The sequence below is a fragment of the Pseudophryne corroboree genome, chromosome 1 (assembly GCF_028390025.1).
Source record: "Pseudophryne corroboree isolate aPseCor3 chromosome 1, aPseCor3.hap2, whole genome shotgun sequence".
Lineage (NCBI taxonomy): Eukaryota > Metazoa > Chordata > Amphibia > Anura > Myobatrachidae > Pseudophryne > Pseudophryne corroboree.
The window spans coordinates 827478352-827497513 of record NC_086444.1 but is presented as its reverse complement, the minus strand read 5'-3'; the positions used below and the strand labels follow the sequence as shown (position 1 = coordinate 827497513).

Sequence of the window (19162 nt, the reverse complement as noted above, 5' to 3'; positions counted from 1 at the left end):
GCCCAGCATCCACTACGGACTACGAGAAATAGAATTATCGGTAAGTAAATTCTTATTTTCTCTAACGTCCTAAGTGGATGCTGGGGACTCCGTCAGGACCATGGGGATTATACCAAAGCTCCCAAACGGGCGGGAGAGTGCGGATGACTCTGCAGCACCGAATGAGAGAACTCAAGGTCCTCCTCAGCCAGGGTATCAAATTTGTAGAATTTTGCAAACGTGTTTGCCCCTGACCAAGTAGCAGCTCGGCAGAGTTGTAATGCCGAGACTCCCCGGGCAGCCGCCCAGGATGAGCCCACTTTCCTTGTGGAATGGGCCTTGACAGATTTAGGTTGTGGCAAGCCTGCCACAGAATGTGCAAGTTGAATTGTGCTACAAATCCAACGAGCAATCGTCTGCTTAGAAGCAGGAGCACCCATCTTGTTGGGTGCATACAATATAAGCAGTGAGTCAGACTTTCTGACTCCAGCCGTTCTTGAAATATATATATTTTCAATGCCCGGACCACGTCCAACAACTTGGAATCCTCCAACTCGTTAGTAGCCGCAGGCACCACAATAGGCTGGTTCAGGTGAAACGCTGACACCACCTTAGGCAGAAATTGAGGACGCGTCCGCAGTTCTGCCCTGTCCGTATGGAAAATCAGATATGGGCTCTTATATGATAAAGCCGCCAATTCTGATACTCTCCTGGCTGAAGCCAGGGCCAGTAGCATGGTTACTTTCCATGTAAGATACTTCATCTCCACCGATTTGAGCGGCTCAAACCAATGGGATTTTAGAAAATCCAAGACTACATTAAGATCCCACGGTGCCACTGGGGGCACAACCGGGGGCTGTATATGTAGTACTCCTTTTACAAAAGTCTGGACTTCAGGAACTGAAGCCAATTCTTTCTGGAAGAAAATCGACAGGGCCGAAATTTGAACCTTAATGGACCCCAATTTGAGGCCCATAGACAATCCTGTTTGCAGGAAATGTAGGAATCGACCCAGTTGAAATTCCTCCGTGGGGGCCTTCCTGGCCTCACACCACGCAACATATTTCCTCCAAATGCGGTGATAATGTTGTGCAGTCACCTCCTTCCTGGCCTTTACCAGTGTAGGAATGACCTCTTCCGGAATGCCTTTTTCCTTTAGAATTCGGCGTTCAACCGCCATGCCGTCAAACGCAGCCGCGGTAAGTCTTGGAATAGACACGGTCCCTGCTGAAGCAGGTCCCGTCTTAGAGGTAGAGGCCACGGATCCTCCGTGAGCATCTCTTGAAGTTCCGGGTACCAAGTTCTTCTTGGCCAATCCGGAGCCACTAGTATCGTTCTTACTCCCTTTTGCCGTATAATTCTCAGTACTTTTGGTATGAGAGGCAGAGGAGGGAACACATACACTGACTGGAACACCCACGGTGTTACCAGAGCGTCCACAGCTATTGCCTGAGGATCTCTTGACCTGGCGCAATACCTGTCCAGTTTTTTGTTGAGGCGGGACGCCATCATATCCACCATTGGTTTTTCCCAACGGTTCACAATCATGTGGAAGACTTCTGGATGAAGTCCCCACTCTCCCGGGTGTAGATCGTGTCTGCTGAGGAAGTCTGCTTCCCAGTTGTTTACTCCCGGAATGAATACTGCTGACAGTGCTATCACATGATCTTCCGCCCAGCGAAGAATCCTTGCAGCTTCTGCCATTGCTGTCCTGCTTCTTGTGCCGCCCTGTCTGTTTACGTGGGCGACTGCCGTGATGTTGTCCGACTGGATCAACACCGGCTGACCCTGAAGCAGGGGTTTTGCCAGACTTAGAGCATTGTAAATCGCTCTTAGCTCCAGTATATTTATGTGAAGAGACATCTCCAGGCTTGACCATACTCCCTGGAAGTTTCTTCCTTGTGTGACCGCTCCCCAGCCTCTCAGACTGGCATCCGTGGTCACCAGGACCCAGTCCTGTATGCCGAATCTGCGGCCCTCTAACAGATGAGCACTCTGCAACCACCACAGAAGAGACACCCTTGTCCGTGGCGATAAGGTTATCCGCTGATGCATCTGCAGATGCGATCCGGACCATTTGTCCAGCAGATCCCACTGAAAAGTTCGTGCGTGGAATCTGCCGAATGGAATCGCTTCGTAAGAAGCCACCATCTTTCCCAGGACTCTTGTGCATTGATGCACAGACACTGTCCCTGGTTTTAGGAGGTTCCTGACAAGTTCGGATAACTCCCTGGCTTTCTCCTCCGGAAGAAACACCTTTTTCTGAACCGTGTCCAGAATCATTCCCAGGAACAGCAGACGTGTCGTCGGGGTCAACTGAGATTTTGGAAAATTCAGAATCCACCCGTGTTGTTGCAGCACTAGTTGGGTTAGTGCTACTCCGTCTTCCAGCTGTTCTCTGGATCTTGCACTTATCAGGAGATCGTCCAAGTAAGGGATAATTAATACGCCTCTTCTTCGTAGAAGGATCATCATTTCGGCCATTACCTTGGTAAAGACCCGAGGTGCCGTGGACAATCCAAACGGCAGCGTCTGAAACTGATAATGACAGTTTTGCACCACGAACCTGAGGTACCCTTGATGTGAAGGGCAAATTGGGACATGCAGGTAAGCGTCCTTTATGTCCAGGGACACCATAAAGTCCCCTTCTTCCAGATTCGCTATCACTGCTCTGAGTGACTCCATCTTGAACTTGAATTTTTGTATGTACAGGTTCAAAGATTTGAGATTTAGAATAGGTCTTACCGAGCCGTCCGGCTTCGGTACCACAAATAGCGTGGAGTAATACCCCTTTCCCTGTTGTAGGAGGGGTACCTTGACTATCACCTGCTGAGCAAACAGCTTGTGAATGGCTTCCAATACCGTCGCCCTGTCCAAGGGAGACGTTGGCAAAGCAGACTTTAGGAACCGGCGAGGGGGAGACTTCTCGAATTCCAACCTGTAACCCTGAGATACTACCTGTAGAATCCAGGGGTCCACCTGTGAGCAAGCCCACTGTGCGCTGAAATTCTTGAGTCGACCCCCCACCGTTCCTGAGTCCGCTTGTAAGGCCCCAGCGTCATGCTGAGGGCTTTGCAGAACCCTGGGAGGGCTTCTGTTCCTGGGCAGGGGCTGCTTGCTGCCCTCTCTTACCCCTTCCTCTGCCCCGAGGCAGATATGACTGTCCTTTTGTCCGCTTGTTCTTATAGGAACGAAAGGACTGCGGCTGAAAAGACGGTGTCTTTTTCTGTTGGGAGGGGGTCTGAGGTAAAAAAGTGGATTTTCCGGCAGTTGCCGTAGCCACCAGATCCGATAGACCGACGCCAAATAATTCCTCCCCTTTATACGGCAATACTTCCATATGTCGTTTGGAATCCGCATCACCTGACCACTGTCGCGTCCACAAACTCCTTCTGGCAGATATGGACATCGCATTTACTCTCGATGCCAGAGTGCAAATATCTCTCTGCGCATCTCGCATATAAAGGAAAGCATCCTTTAATTGCTCTATAGTCAATAAAATACTGTCCCTATCCAGGGTATCAATATTTTCAGTCAGGGAATCCAACCAGACGACCCCAGCACTGCACATCCAGGCTGAGGCGATGGCTGGTCGCAGTATAACACCAGTATGAGTGTATATACTTTTCAGGGTAGTTTCCAGCCTCCTATCAGCTGGATCCTTGAGGGCGGCCGTATCAGGAGACGGTAACGCCACTTGTTTCGATAAGCGTGTGAGCGCCTTATCCACCCTAGGGGGTGTTTCCCAGCGCGCCCTAACCTCTGGCGGGAAAGGGTATAATGCTAATAACTTTTTTGAAATTAGCATTTTTCTATCTGGGTTAACCCACGCTTCATCACATACATCATTTAATTCCTCTGATTCAGGAAAAACTACAGGTAGTTTTTTCACCCCCCACATAATACCCCTTTTTGTGGTACTTGTAGTATCAGAGATATGCAAAGCCTCCTTCATTGCCGTGATCATATAACGTGTGGCCCTACTTGAAAATACGTTTGTTTCATCACCGTCGACACTAGATTCAGTGTCTGTGTCTGGGTCTGTGTCGACCGACTGAGGTAAAGGGCGCTTTACAGCCCCTGACGGTGTCTGAGACGCCTGGGCAGGTACTAACTGGTTTGCCGGCCGTCTCATGTCGTCAACTGATTTTTGTAATGTGCTGACATTATCACGTAATTCCATAAACAAAGCCATCCATTCCGGTGTCGACTCCCTGGGGGGTGACATCACCATTATCGGCAATTGCTCTGCCTCCACGCCAACATCGTCCTCATACATGTCGACACACACGTACCGACACACAGCAGACACACAGGGAATGCTCTTATCGAAGACAGGACCCCACTAGCCCTTTGGGGAGACAGAGGGAGAGTTTGCCAGCACACACCCAAGCGCTATAATATATATGGGAACAACCCTATATAAGTGTTGTTCCTTATAGCCGCTTAAATATATAAAAATATCGCCAAAATATGCCCCCCCTCTCTGTTTTACCCTGTTTCTGTAGTGCAGTGCAGGGGAGAGTCCTGGGAGCCTTCCTCACAGCGGAGCTGAGCAGGAAAATGGCGCTGTGTGCTGAGGAGAATAAGCCCCGCCCCCTATTCCGGCGGGCTTTTCTCCCGGAGTTTTAGACATTTGGCATGGGTTAAATACATACATATAGCCTTAATGGCTATATGTGATGTATTCTTTTGCCATAAAAGGTATTATATATTGCTGCCCAGGGCGCCCCCAGCAGCGCCCTGCACCCTCCGTGACCGTCTGGTGTGAAGTGTGTGACAACAATGGCGCACAGCTGCAGTGCTGTGCGCTACCTTCATGAAGACTGAAGAGCCTTCTGCCGCCTGTTTCCGGACCTTCAATCTTCAGCATCTGTAAGGGGGGTCGGCGGCGCAGCTCCGGGACGAACCCCAGGGTGAGACCTGTGTTCCGACTCCCTCTGGAGCTAATGGTGTCCAGTAGCCTAAGAATCCAATCCATCCTGCACGCAGGTGAGTTGAAATTCTCTCCCCTAAGTCCCTCGATGCAGTGAGCCTGTTGCCAGCAGGACTCACTGAAAATAAAAAACCTAAAAAACTTTTTCTAAGCAGCTCTTTAGGAGAGCCACCTAGATTGCACCCTGCTCGGACGGGCACAAAAACCTAACTGAGGCTTGGAGGAGGGTCATAGGGGGAGGAGCCAGTACACACCATGTGATCCTAAAAGCTTACTTTTTGTGCCCTGTCTCCTGCGGAGCCGCTATTCCCCATGGTCCTGACGGAGTCCCCAGCATCCACTTAGGACGTTAGAGAAAGTATGATAACAACTGAGCCTCACAACAGATGGCTCAACAATAACCCATTAGTTAAGCAATAACTATATACAAGTATTGCAGACAATCCGCACTTGGGATGGGCGCCCAGCATCCACTACGGACTACGAGAAATAGAATTACCGGTGAGTAAATTCTTATTTTCTCTAACGTCCTAAGTGGATGCTGGGGACTCCGTAAGGACCATGGGGATTATACCAAAGCTCCCAAACGGGCGGGAGAGTGCGGATGACTCTGCAGCACCGAATGGGCAAACTCTAGGTCCTCCTCAGCCAGGGTGTCAAACTTGTAGAATTTAGCAAACGTGTTTGACCCCGACCAAGTAGCTGCTCGGCAAAGTTGAAGAGCCGAGACCCCTCGGGCAGCCGCCCAAGAAGAGCCCACCTTCCTCGTGGAATGGGCTTTCACTGATTTAGGATGCGGCAGTCCAGCCGCAGAATGTGCAAGCTGAATCGTACTACAGATCCAGCGAGCAATAGTCTGCTTTGAAGCAGGTGCACCCAACTTGTTGGGCGCATACAGGATAAAGAGCGAGTCAGTCTTTCTGACTCCAGCTGTCCTGGAAACATAGATTTTCAGGGCCCTGACTACGTCCAAACACTTGGAAGCCTCCAAGTCATTTGTAGCCGCAGGCACCACGATAGGTTGGTTCAGATGAAAAGCTGATACCACTTTGGGGAGAAACTGGGGACGAGTCCTCAATTCTGCCCTATCCATATGGAAAATCAGATAAGGGCTTTTACATGACAGAGCCGCCAATTCTGATACACGCCTGGCCGAAGCCAAGGCCAACAACATGACCACTTTCCACATGAGATATTTCAAATCCACGGTTTTCAGTGGCTCAAACCAATGTGACTTTAGGAAATCCAACACCACGTTGAGATCCCAAGGTGCCACTGGAGGCACAAAAGGGGGCTGAATATGCAGCACTCCCTTAACAAAAGTCTGAACTTCAGGTAGTGAAGCCAGTTCTCTCTGGAAGAAAATCGATAGAGCCGAAATCTGGACCTTAATGGAACCCAATTTAAGGCCCATAGTCACCCCTGACTGTAGGAAGTGCAGGAAACGGCCCAGCTGAAATTCCTCCGTTGGGGCCTTCCTGGCCTCACACCACGCAACATATTTTCGCCATATGCGGTGATAATGGTTTGCGGTTACTTCTTTCCTAGCTTAATCAGCGTAGGAATGACTTCCTCCGGAATGCCCTTTTCCTTCAGGATCCGGTGTTCAACCGCCATGCCGTCAAACGCAGCCGCGGTAAGTCTTGGAACAGACAGGGCCCCTGCTGCAGCAGGTCTTGTCTGAACGGTAGAGGCCATGGGTCCACTGAGATCATTTCTTGAAGTTCCGGGTACCAAGCTCTTCTTGGCCAATCCGGAACAATGAGTATAGTTCTTACTCCTCTTCTCCTTATTATCCTCAGTACCTTTGGTATGAGAGGAAGAGGAGGGAACACATAAACCGACCGGTACACCCACGGTGTCACTAGAGCGTCCACAGCTATCGCCTGCGGGTCCCTTGACCTGGCGCAGTACTTTTCTAGCTTTTTGTTGAGGCGGGACGCCATCATGTCCACCTGTGGCCTTTCCCAACGGTTTACTATCATTTGAAAGACTTCTGGATGAAGTCCCCACTCTCCCGGGTGGAGGTCGTGCCTGCTGAGGAAGTCTGCTTCCCAGTTGTCCACTCCCGGAATGAACACTGCTGACAGTGCTAACACGTGATTTTCCGCCCATCGGAGAATCCTTGTGGCATCTGCCATTGCCGTCCTGCTTCTCGTGCCGCCCTGTCGGTTTACATGGGCGACCGCCGTGATGTTGTCTGACTGGATCAGTACCGGCTGGTTTTGAAGCACGGTTTTTGCCTGACTTAGGGCATTGTAAATGGCCCTCAGTTCCAGAATATTTATGTGCAGGGAAGTTTCTTCCCTGTGTGACTGCCCCCCCAGCCTCGAAGGCTGGCATCCGTGGTCACCAGGACCCAGTCCTGTATGCCGAATCTGCGGCCCTCTTGAAGATGAGCACTCTGCAGCCACCACAGCAGAGACACCCTTGTCCTTGGAGACAGGGTTATCAGCCGATGCATCTGAAGATGTGACCCGGACCACTTGTCCAACAGGTCCCACTGAAAGGTTCTTGCATGAAACCTGCCGAATGGAATTGCTTCGTAGGAAGCTACCATCTTTCCCAGGATCCGCGTGCAGTGATGCACCGACACCTGTTTTGGTTTTAGGAGGCCTCTGACTAGAGATGACAGCTCCTTGGCCTTCTCCTCCGGGAGAAACACTTTTTTCTGTTCTGTGTCCAGAACCATCCCCAGGAACAGTAGACGTGTCGTAGGGACCAGCTGTGACTTAGAATCCAGCCGTGCTGTAGTAGCACCTCCCGAGATAGTGCTACCCCGACCAACAACTGCTCTCTGGACCTCGCCTTTATCAGGAGATCGTCCAAGTACGGGATAATTATAACACCCTTCTTTCGAAGGAGTATCATCATTTCGGCCATTACCTTGGTAAAGACCCTCGGAGCCGTGGATAGACCGAACGGCAACGTCTGGAATTGGTAATGACAATCCTGTACCACAAATCTGAGGTACTCCTGGTGAGGATGGTAAATGGGGACATGCAGGTAAGCATTCTTGATGTCCAGTGATACCATGTAATCCCCCTCGTCCAGGCTTGCAATAACCGCCCTGAGCGATTCCATCTTGAACTTGAATTTTTTTATATATGTGTTCAAGGATTTTAAATTTAAAATGGGTCTCACCGAACCGTCCGGTTTCGGTACCACAAACATTGTGGAATAGTAACCCCGTCCTTGTTGAAGTAGGGGTACCTTTACTATCACTTGTTGTGAATACAGCTTGTGAATTGCCCGTAACACTGCCTCCCTGCCTGAGGGAGTGGTTGGCAAGGCAGATTTGAGGAAATGGCGGGGGGGAGACGTCTCGAACTCCAGCTTGTACCCCTGAGATACTATCTGAAAAATCCAGGGATCCACTCGTGAGCGAGCCCACTGATTGCTGAAATATTTGAGACGGGCCCCCACCGTACCTGGCTCCGCCTGTGGAGCCCCAGCGTCATGCTGTGGACTTAGAGGAAGCGGGGGAGGACTTTTGCTCCTGGGAACTGGCTGTATGCTGCAGCTTTTTTCCCCTACCTCTGCCTCTGGGCAGAAAGGACGCGCCTTTAACCCGCTTGCCCCTATTGGGCCGAAAGGACTGTACCTGATAATACGGTGCTTTCTTTGGCTGTGAGGGAACATGGGGTAAAAATGTAGACTTCCCAGCTGTTGCTGTGGAAACAAGGTCCGAGAGACCATCCCCGAACAACTCCTCACCCTTATAAGGCAGAACTTCCATGTGCCTTTTGGAATCTGCATCACCTGTCCACTGCCGAGTCCATAACCCTCTCCTGGCAGAAATGGACATTGCACTAATTTTTGATGCCAGCCGGCAAATATCCCTCTGTGCATCCCTCATGTATAAAAGTGCGTCTTTTATATGCTCTACGGTTAGCAATATAGTGTCCCTGTCTAGGGTATCAATATTTTCTGACAGGGAATCTGACCACGCAGCTGCAGCACTGCACATCCATGCTGAAGCAATAGCTGGTCTCAGTATAACACCTGTGTGTGTATATATAGATTTCAGGATAGCCTCCTGCTTTCTATCAGCAGATTCCTTCAGGGCGGCCGTATCCGGAGACGGTAGTGCCACCTTCTTTGACAAGCGTGTGAGCGCTTTATCCACTCTAGGGGATGTTTCCCAATGTGACCTATCTTCTGGCGGGAAAGGGTACGCCATTAGTAACCTCTTAGAAATTACCAGCTTCTTATCAGGGGAAGCCCACGCTTCTTCACACACTTCATTTAACTCCTCAGATGGAGGAAAAGCTACTAGTAGTTTTTTCTCTCCAAACATAATACCCTTTTTTGTGGTACCGGGGGTAACATCAGAAATGTGCAACACATTTTTCATTGCCTCAATCATGTAACGTGTGGCCCTACTGGAAGTTACATTAGTCTCATCGTCGTCGACACTGGAGTCAGTATCCGTGTCGACATCTGTGTCTGCCATCTGAGGTAGCGGGCGTTTTAGAGCCCCTGATGGCTTTTGAGACGCCTGGGCAGGCACAGGCTGAGAAGCCGGCTGTCCCACATTTGGTATGTCGTCAAACCTTTTATGCAAGGAGTCGACACTGTCACGTAATTCCTTCCACAGCACCATCCACTCAGGTGTCGACCCCGCAGGGGGTGACATCACATTTACAGGCATCTGCTCCGCCTCCACATAAGCCTCCTCAAACATGTCTACACAGCCGTACCGACACACCGCAAACACACAGGGAATGCTCTGACAGAGGACAGGACCCCACAAAGCCCTTTGGGGAGACAGAGAGAGAGTATGCCAGCACACACCAGAGCGCTATATAACACAGGGATCCCACTATAAATTAGTGTTTTCCCTTATAGCTGCTTTTTTATATATTTATATATCCTGCGCCTAAATTTATTGCCCCCCCCTCTCTTTTTTACACTTCTGTAGTGCAGGGGAGAGCCAGGGAGCTTCCTTCCAGTGGAGCTGTGAGGGAAAAATGGCGCCAGTGTGCTGAGGGAGATGGCCCCGCCCCTTTTCCGGCGGACTTCTCCCGCTTTTTCTGGAATACTGGCAGGGGTATTTTTACATCTATATAGCCTCTAGGACTATATATGATGTAGATTTGCCAGCCAAGGTGTCATATATTGCCCTCAGGGCGCCCCCCCCCCCCAGCGCCCTGCACCCATCAGTGACCGGAGTGTGAGGGGGAGCAATGGCGCACAGCTGCAGTGCTGTGCGCTACCTTGGTGAAGACCGAAGCCTTCTGCCGCCGATTTTCCGGACCTCTTCATGCTTCTGGCTCTGTAAGGGGGACGGCGGCGCGGCTCCGGGAACGAACACCAAGGTCGGGTCCTGCGGTCGATCCCTCTGGAGCTAATGGTGTCCAGTAGCCTAAGAAGCCCAAACTACCACCTGTTAGGTAGGTTCGCTTCTTCTCCCCTTAGTCCCTCGCTGCAGTGAGTCTGTTGCCAGCAGATCTCACTGTAAAATAAAAAACCTAAATATACTTTCTTTCTAGGAGCTCAGGAGAGCCCCTAGTGTGCATCCAGCTCAGCCGGGCACAAGAATCTAACTGAAGTCTGGAGGAGGGTCTTAGTGGGAGGAGCCAGTGCACACCAGTAGTCTAAAGCTTTCTTTATAGTTGTGCCCAGTCTCCTGCGGAGCCGCTAATCCCCATGGTCCTTACGGAGTCCCCAGCATCCACTTAGGACGTTAGAGAAATAAAAGGTAGCTGCTGGAAAGTTGTGGATTAACTAGAGTTTGACCAGGTCAAGATAGTTTATCTTTCAGCAGGTTTGGTCAGTACCTTTTGGCAGCGACTCACGAGAGGCATTTACAGAATTCCAAACTAATGAATAGAAAAAAAGAAAATGCTCACAATTCACAGATCCTGAGCGCAATATAAGTGCGTACTGTGCTATTACAGCATGTATATCATAAGAACACCATTACCTTGTCCAGGGCTGCTTCTCTGCTTGCCAACTTGCCTTTAAGGGTATCATTTTCAGACTTGAGGATCTCAACCAAATGAGACAGCGTATTCCTCTCAGCTGCTTCTTGTGCACATTCCTGCATTAACTTTGCTTTTTCCACTTTTTGGTACTGTTTATCCTTATAGAAGCAAACACGTAATGTCAGAGACACTGCACCTCAACATTTAGAACACATTTCCCCAAGGCTGATATAAGTAGTAGGGTATCTGATTAGATTGCTAGTAATAAGGTTAGCCTCATATTTAGAGACCATTTACCAGGATCAGTATGAAATACCTGCAATCAAAATCCTGACAGTCAAAATCCCGACAGCAATTGACCGACGGTCAAAATCCCGACACGGACAAAATACTGACATTTAAAATACAGACAAGGTCAAAATACCGGAATTTAAAATGTCGACAGGTCAAAAAGCCAACAAGAGTTTTTCATTGTTTTTTTAGTGTGTATGTCAACATAGGTCGACATGGACACCATATAAGTGTACCATGTCCCCTCGCATGGCTCGCTGCGCTCGCCATGCTTCGGGCACTATTATATTCCCCCTCCAGGTCCACAGGCATGGTAAAGTATGAACAAGTCAGTTTCAATGAAAAAATATTGAAAAACTCATGTTGACTTTTTGACCTGTTAACATTGTAAATGCCGGTATTTTGACCTTGTCGGTATTTTAAATGTCAGTATTTTGACCATGTCGGGATTTTGACCGTCGGTTAATGGTTGTCGGGATTTTGACTGTAGGTAATTTGACCGCATCCCCATTTACCTTTAATGAAAATGATGCATCATGTTTTTGAACAACCTGCCAGTTCTTTTTTCCTGCATGCTGATAAATGGCAGCGTTATCATGAAGGTGTCTATGGCACTAACTAGCCTCAAACATTGAAATATTACTGCCAAGAACCAAGTCCATGGGCAGATTTTACAGGCCTTTACTGGTATCAAAATGAACTGCTTACTAATGACATATGTACTCAGTATTGCTTGCCATGTACCCAAGTGCTCTAATACGGCACACTGAACTTTTTGGGGGAAATAATACAGTGCACCGGTCCCTGAAATAATTAGAAACCAGGATATGGAGTCAGTCACTGTGTACTAGTGATACCTTGCACCTAATGCCTCTGATGTCACTAATTCATAGTAAACTGCTAGGCTGAACAGATTAGCCGGCCCACAAAATGGCTGCCTCCACTCTGTATGGGCACGTTTTAAGTGAATGTATTTTAACTTCTGAAAATTTCTACACAAAGGGACCCTACAACAGACAAAACCCAATACCAAACTATTAGTTATGATGAGTATTATTATTTCTCTTTTTAAGTTAATGTTTCATGTGGTGCTACAATACCAGAAATATACCTTTATTGCATTGGACAGTGCCTCTTTCAAGAAATTAATCCTGCTTTGTAGTGAGTCAATCTGCTCTCTCTTGGCAGTGATTTTCTTCTGCATTCTTGTTGCAATTTTAATAGCTGAAAATAACATGATTACCTCAAATGCAATTAATGAATAACGAGAAGGTATTATAAAGTGGTTATACAATAAGTGTGTTTGCTCTACACAATTTTAATACAGTTATAGCCTGTTTGAGTGCACCTACAGAAATCTGTGTACAGCAGAACAATCTCTTCAAATGTAGATAATAAGTGGGGCCACGCAGAAGTGATCAACACAAAGTGGCATTAGTTAGCTGCAAAGTCTAGAATTGAGGGTGACAGTACTGATCAACAGGAAGTCGAAAGCAGAGAGTACTGGGAAAAACGGTTTCATGAGACGTATATAATAAGAATTTACTTACCGATAATTCTATTTCTCGGAGTCCGTAGTGGATGCTGGGGTTCCTGAAAGGACCATGGGGAATAGCGGCTCCGCAGGAGACAGGGCACAAAAAGTAAAGCTTTAGGATCAGGTGGTGTGCACTGGCTCCTCCCCCTATGACCCTCCTCCAAGCCAGTTAGGTACTGTGCCCGGACGAGCGTACACAATAAGGGAGGAATTTTGAATCCCGGGTAAGACTCATACCAGCCACACCAATCACACCGTACAACTTGTGATCTAAACCCAGTTAACAGTATGATAACAGCGGAGCCTCTGAAAAGATGGCTCACAACAATAATAACCCGATTTTTGTAACTATGTACAAGTATTGCAGATAATCCGCACTTGGGATGGGCGCCCAGCATCCACTACGGACTCCGAGAAATAGAATTATCGGTAAGTAAATTCTTATTTTCTCTATCGTCCTAGTGGATGCTGGGGTTCCTGAAAGGACCATGGGGATTATACCAAAGCTCCCAAACGGGCGGGAGAGTGCGGATGACTCTGCAGCACCGAATGAGAGAACTCCAGGTCCTCTTTTGCCAGGATATCAAATTTGTAGAATTTTACAAACGTGTTCTCCCCTGACCACGTAGCTGCTCGGCAGAGTTGTAATGCCGAGACCTCTCGGGCAGCCGCCCAAGATGAGCCCACCTTCCTTGTGGAATGGGCCTTAACCGATTTAGACTGTGGCAGGCCTGCCTCAGAATGTGCAAGTTGAATTGTGTTACAAATCCAACGAGCAATCGACTGCTTAGAAGCAGGCGCACCCAACTTGTTGGGTGCATACAGTATAAACAGCGAGTCAGATTTTCTGACTCCAGCTGTCCTGGAATATATTTTCAGGGCCCTGACAACTTCTAGCAACTTGGAGTCCTCCAAGTCCCTAGTAGGGGCAAGGCACCACAATAAGCTGGTTCAGGTGAAACACTGACACCACCTTAGGGAGAGAACTGGGGACGAGTCCGCAGCTCTGCCCTGTCCGAATGGACAAACAGATATGGGCTTTTTTGAGAAAAAACCACCAATTTGACACTCGCCTGGTCCAGGCCAGGGCCAAGAGCATGGTCACTTTTTATGTGAGATGCTGCAAATCCACATATTTGACTGGTTTTAAACCAATGTGATTTGAGAAATCCCAGAACTACGTTGAGATCCCACAGTGCCACTGGAGGCACAAAAAAGGGGTTTGTATATGCAATACTCCCTTGACAAACTTCTGGACTTCAGGAACTGAAGCCAATTCTTTCTGGAAGAAAATTTACAGGGCCGAATTTGAACCTTAATGGACCCCAATTTGAGGCCCATAGACACTCCTGTTTGCAGGAAATGCAGGAAACGACCGAGTTGAAATTTCTTTGTGGGGCCTTCCTGGCCTCACACCACGCAACAAATTTTCGCCACACGTGGTGATAATGTTGTGCGGTCACCTCCTTTCTGGCTTTGACCAGGGTAGGAATGACCTCTTCCGGAATGCCTTTTTTCCCTTAGGATCCGGCTTTCCATCGCCATGCCGACAACGCAGCTACGGTAAGTCTTGGAACAGACATGGTACTTGCTGAAGCAAGTCCCTTCTTAGCGGCAGAGGCCATAAGACCTCTGTAAGCATCTCTTGAAGTTCCGGGTACCAAGTCCTTCTTGGCCAATCCGGAGCCATGAGTATAGTTCTTACTCCTCTACGTCTTATAATTCTCAGCACCTTAGGTATGAGAAGCAGAGGAGGGAACACATACACCGACTGGTACACCCACGGTGTTACCAGAACGTCCACATCTATTGCCTGAGGGTCCCTTGACCTGGCGCAATACCTGTCCCGTTTTTTGTTCAGACGGGACGCCATCATGTCCACCTTTGGTATTTCCCAACGGTTTACAATCATGTGGAAAAAACTTCTCAATGAAGTTTCCACTCTCCCGGGTGGAGGTCGTGCTGAGGAAGTCTGCTTCCCAGTTTCCATTCCCGGGATGAAAAACTGCTGACAGTGTTATCACATGATTTTCCGCCCAGCGAAAAGTCCTTGCAGTTTCTGCCATTGCCCTCCTGCTTCTTGTGTCGCCCTGTCTGTTTACGTGGGCGACTGCCGTGATGTTTTTCCCACTGGATCAATACCGGCTGACCTTGAAGCAGAGGTCTTGCTAAGCTTAGAGCATTATAAATTTACCCTTAGCTCCAGTATATTTATATGGAGAAAAGTCTCCATACTTGATCACACTCCCCGGAAATTTTTCCCTTGTGTGACTGCTCCCCAGCCTCTCAGGCTGGGCTCCGTGGTTACCAGCATCCAATCCTGAATGCCGAATCTGCGGCCCTCTAGAAAATGAGCACTCTATAACCACCACAGGAGAGACACCCTTGTCCTTGAATATTGGGTTATCCGCTGATGCATCTGAAGATGCGATCCGGACCATTTGTCCAGCAGATCCCACTGAAAAGTTCTTACGTGAAATCTGCCGAATGGAATTGCTTCGTAGGAAGCCACCATTTTTACCAGGACCCTTGTGCAATGATGCACTGTTTTTAGGAGGTTCCTGACTTGCTCGGATAACTCCCTGGCTTTCTCTTCCGGGAGAAACACCTTTTTCTGGACTGTGTCCAGAATCATCCCTAGGCACAGCAGACGTGTCGTCGGGATCAGCTGCGATTTTGGAATATTTAGAATCCACCCGTGCTGATTGTAGCAGTATCCGAGATAGTGCTACTCCGACCTCCAACTGTTCCCTGGACTATGCCCCTATCAGGAGATCGTCCAAGTAAGGGATAATTAAGACGCCTTTTCTTCGAAGAAGAATCCTCAATTCGGCCATTACCTTGGTAAGGACCCCGGGGTGCCGTGGACAATCCAAACGGCAGCGTCTGAAACTGATAGTGACAGTTCTGCACCACGAACCTGAGGTACCCTTAGTGAGAAGGGCAAATTTGGGACATAGAGGTAAGCATCCCTGATGTCCCGGGACACTATATAGTCCCCTTCTTCCTGGTTCGTTATCACTGCTCTGAGTGACTTCATCTTAATTTGAACCTTTGTAAGTGTTCAAAAAAAATTTTTTAGAATAAGTCTCACCTAGCCTTCTGGCTTCAGTACCACAATATAGTGTGGAATAATACCCCTTTTCTGTAGTAGGAGGGGTAATTTAATTGTCACCTGCTGGGAACACAGCTTGTGAATTTTTTTCCATACTACCTCCTTGTCGGAGGGAGACTTGGTAAAGCAGACTTCAGGAGCCTGCGAAGGGGAAACGTCTCGACATTCCCATCTGTACCCCCGGGATACTACTTGTAGGATCCAGGGGTCCTGTACGGTCTCAGCGCCATGCTGAGAACTTGTCAGACGCGGTGGAACGCTTCTGTTCCTGGGAATAGGCTGCCTGTTGCAGTCTTCTTCCCTTTCCTCTATCCCTGGGCAGATATGATCTTATAGGGACGAGAGGACTGAGGCTGAAAAGACGGTGTCTTTTTCTGCAGAGATGTGACTTAGGGTAAAAAACGGTGGATTTTCCAGCAGTTGCCGTGACCACCAGGTCCGATGGACCGACCCCAAACAAGTCCTCTTCCTTTATACGGCCATACTGTGCCGTTTGGAATCTGCATCACCTGACCACTGTCGTGTCCATAACATCTTCTGGCAGTTATGGACATCGCGTTTATTCATGATGCCAGAGTGCAAATATCCCTCTGTGCATCTCGCATATATAGAAATGCTCTATAGTCAATAAAATACTGTCCCTGTCAAGGGTATCAATATTTTTAGTCAGGGAATCCGACCAAGCCACCCTAGCTCTGCACATCCAGGCTGAGGCGATCGCTGGCCGCAGTATAACACCAGTATGTGTGTATATACTTTTTATTATATTTTCCAGCCTTGTCAGCTGGTCCTTGAGGACGGCCCTATCTATAGACGGTACCGCCACTTGTTTTGATAAGCGTGTGAGCGCCTTATCCACCTTAAGGGGTGTTTCCCAACGCGCCCTAACTTCTGGCGGGAAAGGGTATACCGCCCATAATTTTCTATCGGGGGGAACCCACGCATCATCACACACTTTATTTAATTTATCTGATTCAGGAAAAACTATGGTAGTTTTTTCACATCCCACATAATACCCTCTTTTGTGGTACTTGTAGTATCAGAAATACGTAACACCTCCTTCATTGCCTTTAACGTGTGGCCCTAATAAGGAATACGTTTGTTTATTCACCGTCGACACTGGATTCAGTGTCCCTGTCTGTGTCTGTGTCGACCGACTAAAGTAAACGGGCGTTTTAAAACCCTTGACGGTGTTTTTGAGACGTCTGGACCGTACTAATTGTTTGTCGGCCGTCTCATGTCGTCAACCGACCTTGCAGCGTGTTGACATTATCACGTAATTTCCTAAATAAGCCATCCATTCCGGTGTCGACTCCCTAGAGAGTGACATCACCATTACAGGCAATTGCTCCGCCTCCTCACCAACATCGTCCTCCTACCTGTCGACACACACGTACCGACACACAGCACACACACAGGGAATGCTCTGATAGAGGACAGGACCCACTAGCCCTTTGGAGAGACAGAGGGAGAGTTTGCCAGCACACACCAAAAACGCTATAATTATATAGGGACAACCTTATATAAGTGTTTTCCCTTATAGCATCTTAATATATATATATAAGCATATCGCCAAATTAGTGCCCCCCCTCTCTGTTTTAACCCTGTTTCTGTAGTGCAGTGCAGGGGAGAGCCTGGGAGCCTTCCCTCCAGCCTTTCTGTGAGGGAAAATGGCGCTGTGTGCTGAGGAGATAGGCCCCGCCCCTTTTTCGGCGGCCTCGTCTCCCGCTCTTAACGGATTCTGGCAGGGGTTAAATATCTCCATATAGCCTCCGGAGGCTATATGTGAGGTATTTTTAGCCAAAATAGGTATTCATTTGCCTCCCAGGGCGCCCCCCTCCCAGCGCCCTGCACCCTCAGTGACTGCCGTGTGAAGTGTGCTGAGAGGAAAATGGCGCACAGCTGCAGTGCTGTGCGCTACCTTTAGAAGACTGAGGAGTCTTCTGCCGCCGATTCTGGACCTCTTCTTACTTCAGCATCTGCAAGGGGGCCGGCGGCAAGGCTCCGGTGACCATCCAGGCTGTACCTGTGATCGTCCCTCTGGAGCTGATGTCCAGTAGCCAAGAAGCCAATCCATCCTGCACGCAGGTGAGTTCACTTCTTCTCCCCTAAGTCCCTCGTTGCAGTGATCCTGTTGCCAGCAGGACTCACTGTAAAATAAAAAACCTAAGCTAAACTTTCCTAAGCAGCTCTTTAGGAGAGCCACCTAGATTGCACCCTTCTCGGCCGGGCACAAAATCTAACTGGCTTGGAGGAGGGTCATAGGGGGAGGAGCCAGTGCACACCACCTGATCCTAAAGCTTTACTTTTTGTGCCCTGTCTCCTGCGGAGCCGCTATTCCCCATGGTCCTTTCAGGAACCCCAGCATCCACTAGGACGATAGAGAAAACTCATTTGGCCTAGCCTCCATCATTTTTGTCCTGTACTTGACCAGTTATCTGGAAACTGGTGATACAGGGGGAGAAAACAGAAATATGTAATAATTGCTCGGCTTGGTAATATCGACCTACACACAGACATGATCACTTGCTGTCACTGTGGGGAGCACTGCGAAATAGTTAGGGAGAATTCCAGAAGCTGCAAGAAGAATAAAGGGGTGTTTTTATATATGCATAAGCTCCAATCTATGAGAAAAAACGTTTATCCAGAAGTCCCTCAAAAATTCCATATGACGGGTTCCATTTACGTGTAAGTTCACTATGAGCATAATAAAGGCATAAGAAAAATGGTAATATGCCTATAAAGAAGTCAGGTACGTTGAATCTGCTTCACTCATGATTACAAATGTATCTAAAATATGCTGTAAGCATTTAGCGTATACTTATCAAATTCTTCAAAAGTGCCACGTGGCTTACATTTGTATAGTAAAAAAAAAAAATAAAAAAGCAATCCAAAAACATTATGGAGACTGTGAAGACTTGATTTTTATACATTACTAGCTCATTGTACATTGAATATTGACAAATCTTACCATGACCATCACAATCTTCCACAGTCTTCAGAGCGCTTTTAGTTTGCTCCAGTTCAGCAATTGCGGTTTTGAGCTGCATTTTGAGTATGGTCGCCATGTGTTCCTTATCTCCAGTCTGATTTTGATAATTACTCTTCAATGTCTTGTAGTCTTCTGTAAGACATATACTCATGCATTAAGTTTGCACTTCTAATTTAAAATCACAAAAAAATAATTTCAATGGTTCTAGGGAAACAATGTTTGTCTTTTTCCCCAATAAACCAATACCTTTCACACACGAAGCATGAATTACAATATATTTTTTTTAGTTTTACTCTGACTGTTCACTGCAGTTCCTTCAAAAAATAGAAAATAAAATGGGATTGGTAATTTAACCGTACCCCTCAACAAAAGCCACATCCCA

General features: G+C 48.1%; 1 protein-coding gene across 7 annotated transcripts in view; it reads right to left on the bottom strand.

Annotated features, from left to right (window-relative positions):
- The window catches only part of CCDC158 (coiled-coil domain containing 158), a 282324-nt gene that overhangs the window by 52080 nt on the left and 211082 nt on the right, over positions 1-19162 (bottom strand). For all 7 annotated transcript variants that reach the window (XM_063919702.1, XM_063919686.1, XM_063919681.1 and 4 more), the window contains 3 exons: positions 18760-18912; positions 12248-12360; positions 10845-11003 (listed from right to left, as the gene is read on the bottom strand). In XM_063919702.1, the coding sequence (XP_063775772.1) occupies positions 10845-11003; positions 12248-12360; positions 18760-18912 (425 nt within the window). The remainder of the gene's footprint in view (positions 1-10844; positions 11004-12247; positions 12361-18759; positions 18913-19162) is intronic.